The 14,481-nt window shown below is 55.5% G+C and overlaps 1 protein-coding gene across 1 annotated transcript in view; it reads right to left on the bottom strand.

Annotated features, from left to right (window-relative positions):
- LOC145339867 (U4/U6.U5 tri-snRNP-associated protein 1-like) overlaps positions 1-14,481 on the bottom strand; it is a 39,931-nt gene continuing 25,450 nt past the window's right edge. Inside the window, exons 12-20 of the mRNA XM_080184399.1 lie at positions 9,834-9,955; positions 8,325-8,495; positions 7,347-7,457; positions 6,221-6,308; positions 5,677-5,767; positions 4,822-4,957; positions 3,732-3,821; positions 2,378-2,499; positions 1-168 (exon numbers count right to left, since the gene is read on the bottom strand). Of these exons, the coding sequence (XP_080040525.1) occupies positions 150-168; positions 2,378-2,499; positions 3,732-3,821; positions 4,822-4,957; positions 5,677-5,767; positions 6,221-6,308; positions 7,347-7,457; positions 8,325-8,495; positions 9,834-9,955 (950 nt within the window). The 3' untranslated portion in view covers positions 1-149. The remainder of the gene's footprint in view (positions 169-2,377; positions 2,500-3,731; positions 3,822-4,821; positions 4,958-5,676; positions 5,768-6,220; positions 6,309-7,346; positions 7,458-8,324; positions 8,496-9,833; positions 9,956-14,481) is intronic.

The following is a 14,481-nucleotide window of genomic DNA, read 5'->3' as shown; positions in this document are numbered from 1 at the left end:
TTTGGAAAAAGGAAAAGTATTTCTTTATTAATATACAGAAGGAAAGCACAAGATTAAAATAAAACAGCAAATTCACCCTGCCCCCCAGCCCGTACGTGCCAGTGTCCTCCCTCATTCAGTACCAGTGTCCAGCCTCCAGTCAGTCACTCTCATTTGGTTATCGTGTTTCTGTAAGAGAACGAAAACAATCAGTACAGACAATAATCTTACGGGACTCAGCCCAACCAGCCTGGTCTATCTTCGACTGCCACTCCTGTTCCTGTACCCTCACCCCATATCCCGAGACACCAGTAACACTGTCCGCCTCACAGCTTTCTGTCTGTTTAGCGGTGGAAGAATCACTGCAGCAGCAAATTCCAAATATTCACCAACCCTCTGAGCGAAGACGTTTGTATCTTTACATGTCCTGTTTGTGAACAGATCCTCCCACTCACCTGATGAAGCAGTGCTCCAAAAGCTAGTGGTGTTTACGGCCAAATAAACCTGTTGGACTTTAACCTGGTGTTGTGAGACTTCTCAGTGTGTTTACCCCAGTCCAAGACCGGAATCTCCACATCATCTTTTGGACATTTAGGGGCAATTTAACACGGCCAATCCACCTAACCTGCACATCTTTAGATAGGGTGAATAGGCAAGGTGCTTTTCCCCAGGGTACAGGAGTCCAAAACTGGAGATGTAAAGGGGAAAGGGGACATAAGAAATAGGAGCAGGAGTAGGCCATCTAGCCCTTCGAGCCTGCCCCGCCATTCAATAAGATCATGGCTGATCTGTTGTGGCTCAGTTCCACTTTCCTGCCCTCTCCCCATAACCCTTAATCCCCTCTCTTATCAAGAACCCATCAACCCGCTTCTTAAAAATATTTAGCGAGGCAGCCTCCACCACTTCAACGGGCAGAGAATTCCAGAGATTCACCACCCTTTGAGTGAAGAAGTTCCTCCTCAACTCCGTTCTAAACCGCCTCCCCTTTATCTTGAGGCTGTGCCCCCTAGTCCTACTGTCTTTTTTGAGCGGGAAGAGTCTCTCCACCTCTATCCTATCCATCCCATTCATCATCTTATACGTCTCAATGAGATCTCCCCTCATTCTTCTAAACTCTAACGAGTACAAGCCTAGTTTATTCAGCCTCTCCTCATAGCTCAATCCCCTCAACTCCGGTATCAGCCTAGTAAACCTCCTCTGCACTCCCTCCAGGGCCAAAATATCCTTGCGCAGGTGCGGCGCCCAAAACTGCACACAGTACTCCAGCTGCGGCCTCACCAATGCCCTATACAGCTGCAGCAAGACCTCCCTACTTTTATATTCAATCCCCCTCGCTATGAAGGCCAGCATCCCATTCGCCTTCCTGACCACCTGCTGCACCTGCAAGCTGGGTTTTTGCGACTCATGCACAAGGACCCCGAGGTCCCTCTGCACCGTCGCCTGCTGCAGTTTTTCGCCACGTAAGTAATAATCCTTCCTACCATTATTCCTACCAAAGTGGACCACCTCACACTTGCCAACATTAAATTCCATTTGCCATTTCCTGGCCCAACCCGAGGGATTATGTTTCCACACAGAGGGTGGTGCATGGATGGAAGGAGCTGTCTCAGGGGATGGTAGAGGTGAGTACAATGACAATATTTAAAGGACATTTGGACAGGTGTATGGACCCAACACAGGCAAATGGGACTAGTTTGGTTTAAGAAACTGAGTCAGCATCGGTGAGGCTGTGCCTGGAGTATTGTACACAGTTTTGGTTCCCTTATTTGAGGGAAGATGTAGTGACATTGGAGGCAGTTCAGAGGAGGTTCACTAGACTGATTCCAGAGATGAGGGGTTTGTCGTATAGAGAGAGATTGAACAGTTTAAGCCCCCATACACCCTCTGGAATGAGGGGAGATCAAATTGAGGTTTTACGAGATGATTAAAAAGTCTGGATAAAGTAGACATGGAGCAGATGCTTCCTCTTGTGGGACATTCTAGGACGAGAGGCCTTAGGATAAGGGGCAGCAAATTTCAAACAGAATTGGGGGAGAAACTACTTCTCCCAAAGGAATTCGCTATCCCAAAGTGCAGTGGGTGCTGGGACAGTGAGTAAATTTAAGGGGGAGTTGGACAGGTTTTTAATTGGTATTGTGTTGAAGGGTTATGGGGAGATGGCAGGAAAATGGGGAAGAGGAGCATATCAGTCATGGTCGAATGGTAGAGCAGACTCAATGGGCTGAATGGCCTCATTCTGCTCTGATATCCCATGAACCTGAGTTGGGCTGAAGGGCTTGTTTGCGTGCTGTTCTCGATTCTATAATAACGCGAGTTTACCCTTCCCGAGATGTAAGTAATTGGAAGGTCACCCCACAAGCAGTACACACAGACAGGACCCCCCCAGCCCCTCACGTACACATTCATACTCTTGCCGCTCCCACTCAGCACGATGTAGGGTGTTTTCTGCGCTTTCTGCTTCTCCTGCAGGAGAGCGACTGTTCCCAGGGGTGTATCACTGGAACTCATCTTCCTCAGCAGCTGAAAAACAAGAAGTCTTCTTTATTAAATTAAAAGACAGACGGCTGGGTCAACACTTCACTCCCAGGGTGTGGGGCGGGGAGGGAGCCCCCTCACTGGCATTCAGCTGTACGGGGGTGGGGTTGAGAGTCTGCAGCCATATTTGCCTTGGAAGGTGCCCAGACATCAGCTCAGAAAAGACTGAGCGAGTCCCACATTCTCCCCCAGTCCCCCCGTGGGAGCGAGTCCCACATTCTCCCCCAGTCCCCCCGTGGGAGCGAGTCCCACATTCTCCCCCAGTCCCCCCGTGGGAGCGAGTCCCACATTCTCCCCCAGTCCCCCCGTGGGAGCGAGTCCCACATTCTCCCCCAGTCCCCCCGTGGGAGCGAGTCCCACATTCTCCCCCAGTCCCCCCGTGGGAGCGAGTCCCACATTCTCCCCCAGTCCCCCCGTGGGAGCGAGTCCCACATTCTCCCCCAGTCCCCCCGTGGGAGCGAGTCCCACATTCTCCCCCACTCCCCCCGTGGGAGCGAGTCCCACATTCTCCCCCACTCCCCCCGTGGGAGCGAGTCCCACATTCTCCCCCAGTCCCCCCGTGGGAGCGAGTCCCACATTCTCCCCCACTCCCCCCGTGGGAGCGAGTCCCACATTCTCCCCCACTCCCCCCGTGGGAGCGAGTCCCACATTCTCCCCCACTCCCCCCGTGGGAGCGAGTCCCACATTCTCCCCCACTCCCCCCGTGGGAGCGAGTCCCACATTCTCCCCCACTCCCCCCCGTGGGAGCGAGTCCCACATTCTCCCCCACTCCCCCCCGTGGGAGCGAGTCCCACATTCTCCCCCACTCCCCCCGTGGGAGCAAGTCCCACATTCTCCCCCACTCCCCCCGTGGGAGCAAGTCCCACATTCTCCCCCACTCCCCCCGTGGGAGCAAGTCCCACATTCTCCCCCACTCCCCCCGTGGGAGTGAGTCCTACATTCTCCCCCACTCCCCCCGTGGGAGCGAGTCCCACATTCTCCCCCACTCCCCCCGTGGGAGTGAGTCCCACATTCTCCCCCACTCCCCCCGTGGGAGCGAGTCCCACATTCTCCCCCACTCCCTGGGGAAAGAGATTTTTACTGGATTCCCCGATGGCCCCCACTGCTGAAATGATTTCCACTGATGCACATTCAGCAGAGGGGGGCAGCAGGAGGGGCGGCCCCTCTGAAGGGGGGGGCAGGGCTGTGGAAAGGACGGAAAACAATGCCCAACTCACATGTTCCTCTTCCAGTTTCTTCATACGTTTCTCAGTCTTCATTTTCCCAGATCCTTTCCCGTGGAATCGATGGGACAGTTGCCTGAAAGCCTGTTAGGAACAAAGCACAAACTGTGGGTTACACAGTGACCAGGGGAGGCCCCCCCACCCCCACACCTCCGTACCACCCCTACAAACTCTCCTGCCCACCATTCAGGACTGGTACCCGTCCACATTCACCCCCTCCATCACTGACACACAGTGACAGCCGTGTGCGCCATCGATAAGGTGCACTGCCTCCACTCCACAATGGTGCCACAGTGGGTTAGCACTGTCGCCTCATAACACCAGGGACCTGGGCTCGATTCCCAGCTTGGTTCACTGTGCGTAGGCTGTACGTTCTCCCCGTGTCTGTGTGGGTTTCCTCTCAGTCTGAAAGGTACATAGTTCCTCAAAAGTGGCGTCACCAGTAGACAGGGTGGTGAAGGCAGCGTGATGCCTTCATCAGCCAGAGCACTGAGTACAGGAGTTGGGCTGTTATGTTACAACTCCACAAGACATTGGTGTGGCCACATTTGGAGTACTGCGTACAATTCCGGTCACCCTGCTGTAGGAAGGATGTTATTAAACTGGAAAGGGGGCAAAAAAGGATTGGCACGGATGTAACCGGGACTGGAAGGTGTGAATTATAAGGAGAGGCCGGATAGGCTGGGATTTTCTTCCCCCTGGAGCGCGGGAGGCTGAGGGGTGACCTTATAGAGGTTATTTTTATTCATTCGAGGGACATGAGTGTCACTGGCTGGGCCTGTATTTATTACCCATCCCAGGTAACTGACAGTCAGCCGCATTGCTGGGGAGAGGGGGGAGGAGGGGGGGAACTTTTTCAAACAGAGGGTGATGCGTGGATGGATTGAGGGGGTGGTAGAGGTGAGTACAATGACAACATTTAAAAGACATTTGGTCAGGTACAGAGATGGGGAAAGGTTTAGAGGGAGATGGGCCCAACGCAGACAAGTGGGGCTAGTTCAGTTCCGGAAACCCGGTCAGGATGGGCCGAAGGGCCTGTTTCTGTGCTGTATATGTGTCTCTCTGATTCCGCTTCCCATCTCACCTCTTTTGGAGTTAATCTCCTTCCCGATTCATCCACGTAATCGATCTTCACATCCGGCCTGTAGGCCTCCTTCTCCTTAAACTCCTGGGTGAAGCCACGGTACTCCTCCCTCCGACTGTACTTGTCATCTATCAACCTGCATCGACACAGCACAGTAACAGGCACTGACCGCTTCACACACACACAGGCTGCACTATATTCTCACCCCAAAAACATCGACACAGCACAGTAACAGGCACTGACCGCTTCACTGAGTCTCACACACACACAGACTGCACTATATTCTCACCCCAAAAAAATATTTAGAAATAGTAAGTCATTTGAGGTTGAGAGCAGTGTCCCACATCATCCCTTCAACTGGTCCCAGTCACACACCCTTCAAAAGCAGGTCAGAGGCAGGATTCCCAGCGGAGAGTAACTCACCTCCTGACTCCCCTCCAAAGCCTGTCCACTGGGAATCCTGCAGAGAGTAACTCACCTCCTGACTCCCCTCCAAAGCCTGTCCACTGGGAATCCTGCAGAGAGTAACTCACCTCCTGATTCCCCCCAAAGCCTGTCCACTGGGAATCCTGCAGAGAGTAACTCACCTCCTGACTCCCCTCCAAAGCCTGTCCACTGGGAATCCTGCGGAGAGTAACTCACCTCCTGACTCCCCCCAAAGCCTGTCCACCATCTACAAGGACACAGGTCAGGAGTGTGATGGAATACTCCCCACTTGCCAGGATGGGTGCGGCTCCCAACAACACTCGAGAAGCTCGACACCATCCAGGACAAAGCAGCCCCGCTCGATCGACACCCTCCCCCCCGCCCGCCTCGCGGTCCCACCTCCCCCCGCCCTGCGGGTCAATTGCTTACATCTTGTCTTCAATGGCGTAAACGGTTGATGGAAGGGTCTTGACCGATGAACGGACCCGGGCCACTTTCTGCATCGTGGTGTCGAGGAGACCTGAAACAGGAAAGGGGGCATGAAGTTACTGTGAGAATCCCCCAGTCGCCACACTCCTGCTCGGGTTACACTGAGGGAGAATTTACCATCTAACCTGCATGTCTTTCAGGCTGTGGGAGGAAACCAGAGCACCCGGAGGAAACCCACGCAGACACGGGGAGAATGTGCAAACTCCACACAGACGGTGACCCAAGCCAGGAATCGAACCCGGGTCCCTGGCACTGAGAGGTAGCAGTGCCAGAGGAGGCCATTTGGCCCACTGGTGCAGGCTCGATGGGCCAAATGGCCTCCTCCTGCACTGTCAGGATTCTTTGTGTAACCAGGGATTGCAGTGAGTGTGAGTCTGCCGGACAGTGCTGACACTGACTCTCTCTCCCCACCGCCCTCCCCCAGCTTCCTCAGAGCACGATGCAGGGAAGGGTTTAGGAGGGGTGCTTCCCCCCGTTAACCTGCCTTTGTTCCTGCAGAGATGCAATGCAGCAGCCAACCCACAGTTGACAATGGGTTCCTCATCCAGGATGGTGGTAGAAGTGGCCAGGAACTGTGGTGGGAGAGAGAGAGAGAGGCAGTGAGACACACAACATACAGCCAGTTATAATGTACACAATATCCTGCACAGCATCAAGGTATCCCAAACAACTCGTATTTCAAGTTTGCTGACAACACCCCCATAGTGGGTCAGATCTCAACAATGACCAGAGTACAGGAATGAGATCGAGAATCTGGTGAACTGGTGCGGGGACAATAATCTCTCCCTCAATGTCAACAAAACAAAGGAGATTCTCATCGACTTCAGGAAGTTGAAAGGAGAACATGCCCCTGTCTACATCAACGGGGACGGAGTAGAAAGGATCGAGAGCTTCAAGTTTTTAGGGTGTCCAGATCACCAACAACCTGTCCTGGTCCGCCCCATGCTGACACTACTGTTACGAAAGCCCCACCAACGCCTCTACTTCCTCAGAAGACTAAGGAAATTTGGCATGTCCGCTACAACTCTCACCAACTTTTACAGATGCCCCATAGAAAGCATTCTTTCTGGTTGTATCACCGCTTGGTCTGGGCTCCTGCTCTGCCCAACACCACAAGGAACTACAAAAGGTCATGAATGTAGCCCAATCCATCACACAAACCAGCCTCCCATCCATTGACTCTGTCTACACTTCCCGCTGTCTTGGGGAAAAGCAGCCGGTATAATTAAGGACCCCACGCACCCCGGACATTCTCTCTTCCACCTTCTTCCATCGGGAAAAAGGTACAAAAGTCTGAGGTCCCGTACCGACCGACTCAAGAACAGCTTCTTCCCTGCTGCTGTCAGACTTTTGAATGGACCTACCTCACATTAAGTTGATCTTTCCCTACACCCTCGCTGTGACTGTAACACTACATTCTGCACTCTCTCCTTTCCTTCTCTATGAACGGTATGCTTTGTCTGTACAGTGTGCAACAAACAGTACTTTTCACTGTATCCCAGTACACGAGACAATAATAAATCGAATGAAAGGGTGTGGGTGGTGGTGGTAGAGATAACAAGGTCATACAGCCTCCATACGGGGAAATAATTGGTCTTTCTTCATCTTACCTCTGGCTGCTTCTTCTCCTCATCCAGATTCACGGTGCTCCAGCCCACGGTCTCATCCCGATCTATCTCCATCTCATCATCAGATAATTCCTTATTGTCCACCTCAAAGTCCTGCAAGAGGGGGAATAACAGGAACTTCAGCATCTGTCCGAGACTGCAAAGCCTCACCTCTGCATTTCCTAAGCGTGTATGAAATATATTGAATCTTGTTCATGGGCTCACGGTTAGTGAACTAGTTCAATTTCAATCTCACCACCCACTGAGATGAAATCATAGAATCCCTATGGTGTAGGAGGCAGCCATTCAGCCCATCCAGCCTGCAATCCCACCCAGGCCCTATCCCCATAACCCCACACATTTAACCTAGCTAGTCCCCCCCCGACACTAAGGGACAATTTAGCATGGCCAATCCACCCTAACCTACACATCTTTGGACACTAAGGGACAATTTAGCATGGCCAATCCACCCTAACCTGCACATCTTTGGACACTAAGGGACAATTTAGCATGGCCAATCCACCCTAACCTGCACATCTTTGGACACTAAGGGACAATTTAGCACGGCCAATCCACCCTAACCTACACATCTTTGGACACTAAGGGACAATTTAGCATGGCCAATCCACCCTAACCTGCACATCTTTGGACACTAAGGGACAATTTAGCATGGCCAATCCACCCTAACCTGCACATCTTTGGACACTAAGGGACAATTTAGCACGGCCAATCCACCCTAACCTACACATCTTTGGACACTAAGGGACAATTTAGCACGGCCAATCCACCCTAACCTACACATCTTTCGGACTGTGGGAGGAAACCGGAGCACCCGGAGGAAACCCATGAAGACACGGGGAGAATGTGTGAACTCCACACAGACAGTGACCCAAGCCGGGAATCGTACCCGGGTCCCTGGCGCTGAGAGGCAGCAGTGCCACCCACTCACGAGCCTAGGTTGCCCTCTGCTGTTACACTCACCAACAGCTCTTCCTGCTCTTCCCGGTTCCCAGCCAGCCCGTAGGTGGGGATTTCCCCCAGGGTCCGGCAGAATTCCGACGTTGCGTTGAAGACGATCAGTCCCTTCCTCTCCAGCTCCTCTGCATCCTCATCCTTCCGTTCAGACTTCAGCTTCTTCGCAATGTCCACAACCTGCCGGAGAAGGTGGTTATCGAGGATTGCAACAGGATCTTGATCAATTGGGCCAGTGGGCCGATGAATGTCAGATGGAGTTTAGAATAGAATCCAAAGAATCCTACAGTACAGGAGAAGGCCATTTGGCCCATCACGATTATACTGACCACAATCCCACCTGGCCTCAGCATTTACCCTTTAAACCCCCTGACACAAGGGTCAGTTTAACACGACCAATCCAACTGACTCTGCACATCTTTGGTGTGGGAGGAAACCCATGCAGACATGGGGAGAATGTGCAGACCCCACAGAGACAGTGATCCAATCTGGGAATCGAACCCAGGACCCTGGTGCTGTGAGGCAGCAGTGCTAACCCACTGTGATGTTCTAGTTTAATTCAATTTGGATAAATGTGAGGTGATGCCTTGCCTTAAAAACATTCAATGAGGGAGCCTCAACTGGGCAGGGAATTCCACAGATTCACAACCCTTTGTGTGAAGAAGTTCCTCCTCAACTCAGTCCTAAATCCGCTCCCCCTTATTTTGAGGCCATGCCCCCTAGTTCTAGTTTCACCCTCCAGTGGAAACAACTTCCCTGCTTCTATCTTATCGATTCCCTTCATCATCTTATATGTTTCTATAAGATCCCCCCTCCCACCATTCTTCTGAATTCCAAATAGTCCCAGTCTACTCAGTCTCTCCTCATAATCCAACCCTCTCAACTCTGGAATCAACCTATTGAATCTCCTCTGTGCCCCCTCCAGTGCCAGTATATCCTTTCTCAAGTAAGGAGACTGAAACTGTACACAGTAACTCCAGGTGTGGCCTCACCAGCACCTTATACAGCTGCAACATAACCTCACTGTTTTTAAACTCCATCCCTCTGGCAATGAAGGACAAAATTCCATTTGCCTTCTTAATTCCCTGCTGTACCTACAAACCAACTCCTTGTGATTCCTGCACAAGGACACCCAGGTCCCTCTGCACAGCAGCATGCTGCAATCTTTTACCATTTAAATAATGGTCCATTTTGCTGTTATTCCTACCAAAATGGATGGCCTCACATTTACCAACATTGTACTCCACCTGCCAGACCCTCGCCCACTCACTCAGACTATCGATATCCCTTTGCAGATTTTCAGCATCCTCTGCACACTGTTCAATGCCAGGGTCTGTACAGAACCCTGTGTGGGTGCAGCCTGCCCTCTGCTCTAACCTACAAGCACCTCGACAGAGGGTAGAAGCTCGGGGATGGGATCACGGTTTCGTTGGGTGATGATTTGATTGGGCTGCAGGTAGACTGTGGACCCCAGCACCCCCCCCCCCCCCCCCCCGCCCCCGATGACTCCAGCCTCACCTTGTCTGCCACTTGCTTGTGCAGCTGTTTGAGCCGCCTCTGTTTCTCCAGCTGTTTCTGCAGCTCCATCTCAGCCTCGTCCTCCTCAATAGCCACTGGAGACTCAGGAGCCCGGGCTTCATCTGAGGGTAAGGGGGGAGAGAGAGAATACACCAGGTCAGGGTGAACACACCAGGCTGCGTCACCAACCCCACCACCCCCTCAGCTTTACTGGCTGTGAAACATGTCAGGTCTGGAAAGGTGCTACAGAAATGAAAGTGTTGGCTATTTCTGCCCTGATTCGAACTGTATGAATTCGATGCTGTCTACAGCACCAACTGACAGCTTCCTGCCCTCTCCAACCCAAATACACCTTCCAAAGCCAGTCCCCAGCCTCCAGAATCTGCTCCAGAGACACGGCTCTGGCAGAACATCAATCTTGCATGAGGTGAATGAGTCAGTGCGTCAGTCAGTGCCCCCGGGAATCGAACCCGGGTCCCTGGCTCTGTGAGACAGCAGTGCTAACCCACTGTGTCACCGTGCCCCCGGGAATCGAACCCGGGTCCCTGGCTCTGTGAGACAGCAGTGTTAACCCACTGTGTCACCGTGCCCCCGGGAATCGAACCCGGGTCCCTGGCGCTGTGAGACAGCAGTGTTAACCCACTGTGTCACCGTGTCCCCGGGAATCGAACCCGGGTCCCTGGCTCTGTGAGACAGCAGTGTTAACCCACTGTGTCACCGTGCCCCCGGGAATCGAACCCGGGTCCCTGGCTCTGTGAGACAGCAGTGTTAACCCACTGTGTCACCGTGCCCCCGGGAATCGAACCCGGGTCCCTGGCTCTGTGAGACAGCAGTGTTAACCCACTGTGTCACCGTGTCCCCGGGAATCGAACCCGGGTCCCTGGCTCTGTGAGACAGCAGTGTTAACCCACTGTGTCACCGTGCCCCCGGGAATCGAACCCGGGTCCCTGGCTCTGTGAGACAGCAGTGTTAACCCACTGTGTCACCGTGTCCCCGGGAATCGAACCTGGGTCCCTGGCTCTGTGAGGCAGCAGTGTTAACCCACTGTGTCACCGTGCCCCCGGGAATCGAACCCGGGTCCCTGGCTCTGTGAGACAGCAGTGTTAACCCACTGTGTCACCGTGTCCCCGGGAATCGAACCCGGGTCCCTGGCTCTGTGAGACAGCAGTGTTAACCCACTGTGTCACCGTGTCCCCGGGAATCGAACCCGGGTCCCTGGCTCTGTGAGACAGCAGTGTTAACCCACTGTGTCACCGTGCCCCCGGGAATCGAACCCGGGTCCCTGGCTCTGTGAGACAGCAGTGTTAACCCACTGTGTCACCGTGTCCCCGGGAATCGAACCCGGGTCCCTGGCTCTGTGAGACAGCAGTGTTAACCCACTGTGTCACCGTGCCCCCGGGAATCGAACCCGGGTCCCTGGCTCTGTGAGACAGCAGTGTTAACCCACTGTGTCACCGTGCCCCCGGGAATCGAACCCGGGTCCCTGGCTCTGTGAGACAGCAGTGCTAACCCACTGTGTCACCGTGCCCCCGGGAATCGAACCCGGGTCCCTGGCTCTGTGAGACAGCAGTGTTAACCCACTGTGTCACCGTGTCCCCGGGAATCGAACCCGGGTCCCTGGCTCTGTGAGACAGCAGTGTTAACCCACTGTGTCACCGTGTCCCCGGGAATCGAACCCGGGTCCCTGGCTCTGTGAGACAGCAGTGTTAACCCACTGTGTCACCGTGCCCCCGGGAATCGAACCCGGGTCCCTGGCTCTGTGAGACAGCAGTGTTAACCCACTGTGTCACCGTGTCCCCGGGAATCGAACCCGGGTCCCTGGCTCTGTGAGGCAGCAGTGTTAACCCACTGTGTCACCGTGCCCCCGGGAATCGAACCCGGGTCCCTGGCTCTGTGAGACAGCAGTGTTAACCCACTGTGTCACCGTGCCCCCGGGAATCGAACCCGGGTCCCTGGCGCTGTGAGGCAGCAGTGTTAACCCACTGTGTCACCGTGCCCCCGGGAATCGAACCCGGGTCCCTGGCACTGTGAGACAGCAGTGTTAACCCACTGTGTCACCGTGCCCCCGGGAATCGAACCCGGGTCCCTGGCGCTGTGAGGCAGCAGTGTTAACCCACTGTGTCACCGTGCCCCCGGGAATCGAACCCGGGTCCCTGGCGCTGTGAGGCAGCAGTGTTAACCCACTGTGTCACCGTGCCCCCGGGGAATCGAACCCGGGTCCCTGGCGCTGTGAGGCAGCAGTGTTAACCCACTGTGTCACCGTGTCCCCGGGAATCGAACCCGGGTCCCTGGCGCTGTGAGACAGCAGTGTTAACCCACTGTGTCACCGTGTCCCCGGGAATCGAACCCGGGTCCCTGGCGCTGTGAGACAGCAGTGTTAACCCACTGTGTCACCGTGCCCCCGGGGAATCGAACCCGGGTCCCTGGCGCTGTGAGGCAGCAGTGTTAACCCACTGTGTCACCGTGTCCCCGGGAATCGAACCCGGGTCCCTGGCTCTGTGAGACAGCAGTGTTAACCCACTGTGTCACCGTGCCCCCGGGAATCAAACCCGGGTCCCTGGCGCTGTGAGACAGCAGTGTTAACCCACTGTGTCACCGTGCCCCCCGGGAATCGAACCCGGGTCCCTGGCTCTGTGAGACAGCAGTGTTAACCCACTGTGTCACCGTGCCCCCGGGAATCGAACCCGGGTCCCTGGCTCTGTGAGACAGCAGTGTTAACCCACTGTGTCACCGTGTCCCCGGGAATCGAACCCGGGTCCCTGCTCTGTGAGACAGCAGTGTTAACCCACTGTGTCACCGTGCCCCCGGGAATCGAACCCGGGTCCCTGGCTCTGTGAGACAGCAGTGTTAACCCACTGTGTCACCGTGCCCCCGGGAATCGAACCCGGGTCCCTGGCTCTGTGAGGCAGCAGTGTTAACCCACTGTGTCACCGTGCCCCCGGGAATCGAACCCGGGTCCCTGGCTCTGTGAGGCAGCAGTGTTAACCCACTGTGTCACCGTGTCCCCGGGAATCGAACCCGGGTCCCTGGCTCTGTGAGACAGCAGTGTTAACCCACTGTGTCACCGTGCCCCCGGGAATCGAACCCGGGTCCCTGGCTCTGTGAGACAGCAGTGTTAACCCACTGTGTCACCGTGCCCCCGGGAATCGAACCCGGGTCCCTGGCTCTGTGAGACAGCAGTGTTAACCCACTGTGTCACCGTGCCCCCGGGAATCGAACCCGGGTCCCTGGCTCTGTGAGACAGCAGTGTTAACCCACTGTGTCACCGTGTCCCCGGGAATCGAACCCGGGTCCCTGGCGCTGTGAGACAGCAGTGTTAACCCACTGTGTCACCGTGTCCCCGGGAATCGAACCCGGGTCCCTGGCTCTGTGAGACAGCAGTGTTAACCCACTGTGTCACCGTGTCCCCGGGAATCGAACCCGGGTCCCTGGCGCTGTGAGGCAGCAGTGTTAACCCACTGTGTCACCGTGCCCCCGGGAATCGAACCCGGGTCCCTGGCTCTGTGAGACAGCAGTGTTAACCCACTGTGTCACCGTGTCCCCGGGAATCGAACCCAGGTCCCTGGCTCTGTGAGACAGCAGTGTTAACCCACTGTGTCACTGTGCCCCCGGGAATCGAACCCGGGTCCCTGGCTCTGTGAGACAGCAGTGTTAACCCACTGTGTCACCGTGTCCCCGGGAATCGAACCCGGGTCCCTGGCGCTGTGAGACAGCAGTGTTAACCCACTGTGTCACCGTGTCCCCGGGAATCGAACCCGGGTCCCTGGCTCTGTGAGACAGCAGTGTTAACCCACTGTGTCACCGTGCCCCCGGGAATCGAACCCGGGTCCCTGGCTCTGTGAGACAGCAGTGTTAACCCACTGTGTCACCGTGCCCCCGGGAATCGAACCCGGGTCCCTGGTGCTGTGAGGCAGCAGTGTTAACCCACTGTGTCACCGTGCCCCCGGGAATCGAACCCGGGTCCCTGGCTCTGTGAGACAGCAGTGTTAACCCACTGTGTCACCGTGTCCCCGGGAATCGAACCCGGGTCCCTGGCGCTGTGAGACAGCAGTGTTAACCCACTGTGTCACCGTGCCCCCGGGAATCGAACCCGGGTCCCTGGCTCTGTGAGACAGCAGTGTTAACCCACTGTGTCACCGTGCCCCCGGGAATCGAACCCGGGTCCCTGGCTCTGTGAGACAGCAGTGTTAACCCACTGTGTCACCGTGTCCCTGGGAATCGAACCCGGGTCCCTGGCTCTGTGAGACAGCAGTGTTAACCCACTGTGTCACCGTGTCCCCGGGAATCGAACCCGGGTCCCTGGCGCTGTGAGGGGGCAGTGTTAACCCACTGTGTCACCGTGTCCCCGGGAATCGAACCCGGGTCCCTGGCGCTGTGAGGGGGCAGTGTTAACCCACTGTGTCACCGTGCCCCCGGGAATCGAACCCGGGTCCCTGGCGCTGTGAGGCAGCAGCATTAACCCACTGTGTCACCGTGCCCCCGGGAATCGAACCCGGGTCCCTGGCGCTGTGAGGCAGCAGTGTTAACCCACTGTGTCACCGTGCCCCCGGGAATCGAACCCGGGTCCCTGGCGCTGTGAGACAGCAGTGCTAACCCACTGTGTCACCGTGCCCCCGGGAATCGAACCCGGGTCCCTGGCTCTGTGAGA

Source organism: Carcharhinus amblyrhynchos, unplaced genomic scaffold (genome assembly GCF_965287045.1).
Source record: "Carcharhinus amblyrhynchos unplaced genomic scaffold, sCarAmb.v2.hapA scaffold_713, whole genome shotgun sequence".
NCBI classification, from domain to species: Eukaryota; Metazoa; Chordata; class Chondrichthyes; order Carcharhiniformes; family Carcharhinidae; genus Carcharhinus; species Carcharhinus amblyrhynchos.
The sequence above is the reverse complement of the archived record's forward strand: the minus strand, read 5'-3'. Positions and strand labels throughout refer to the sequence as shown.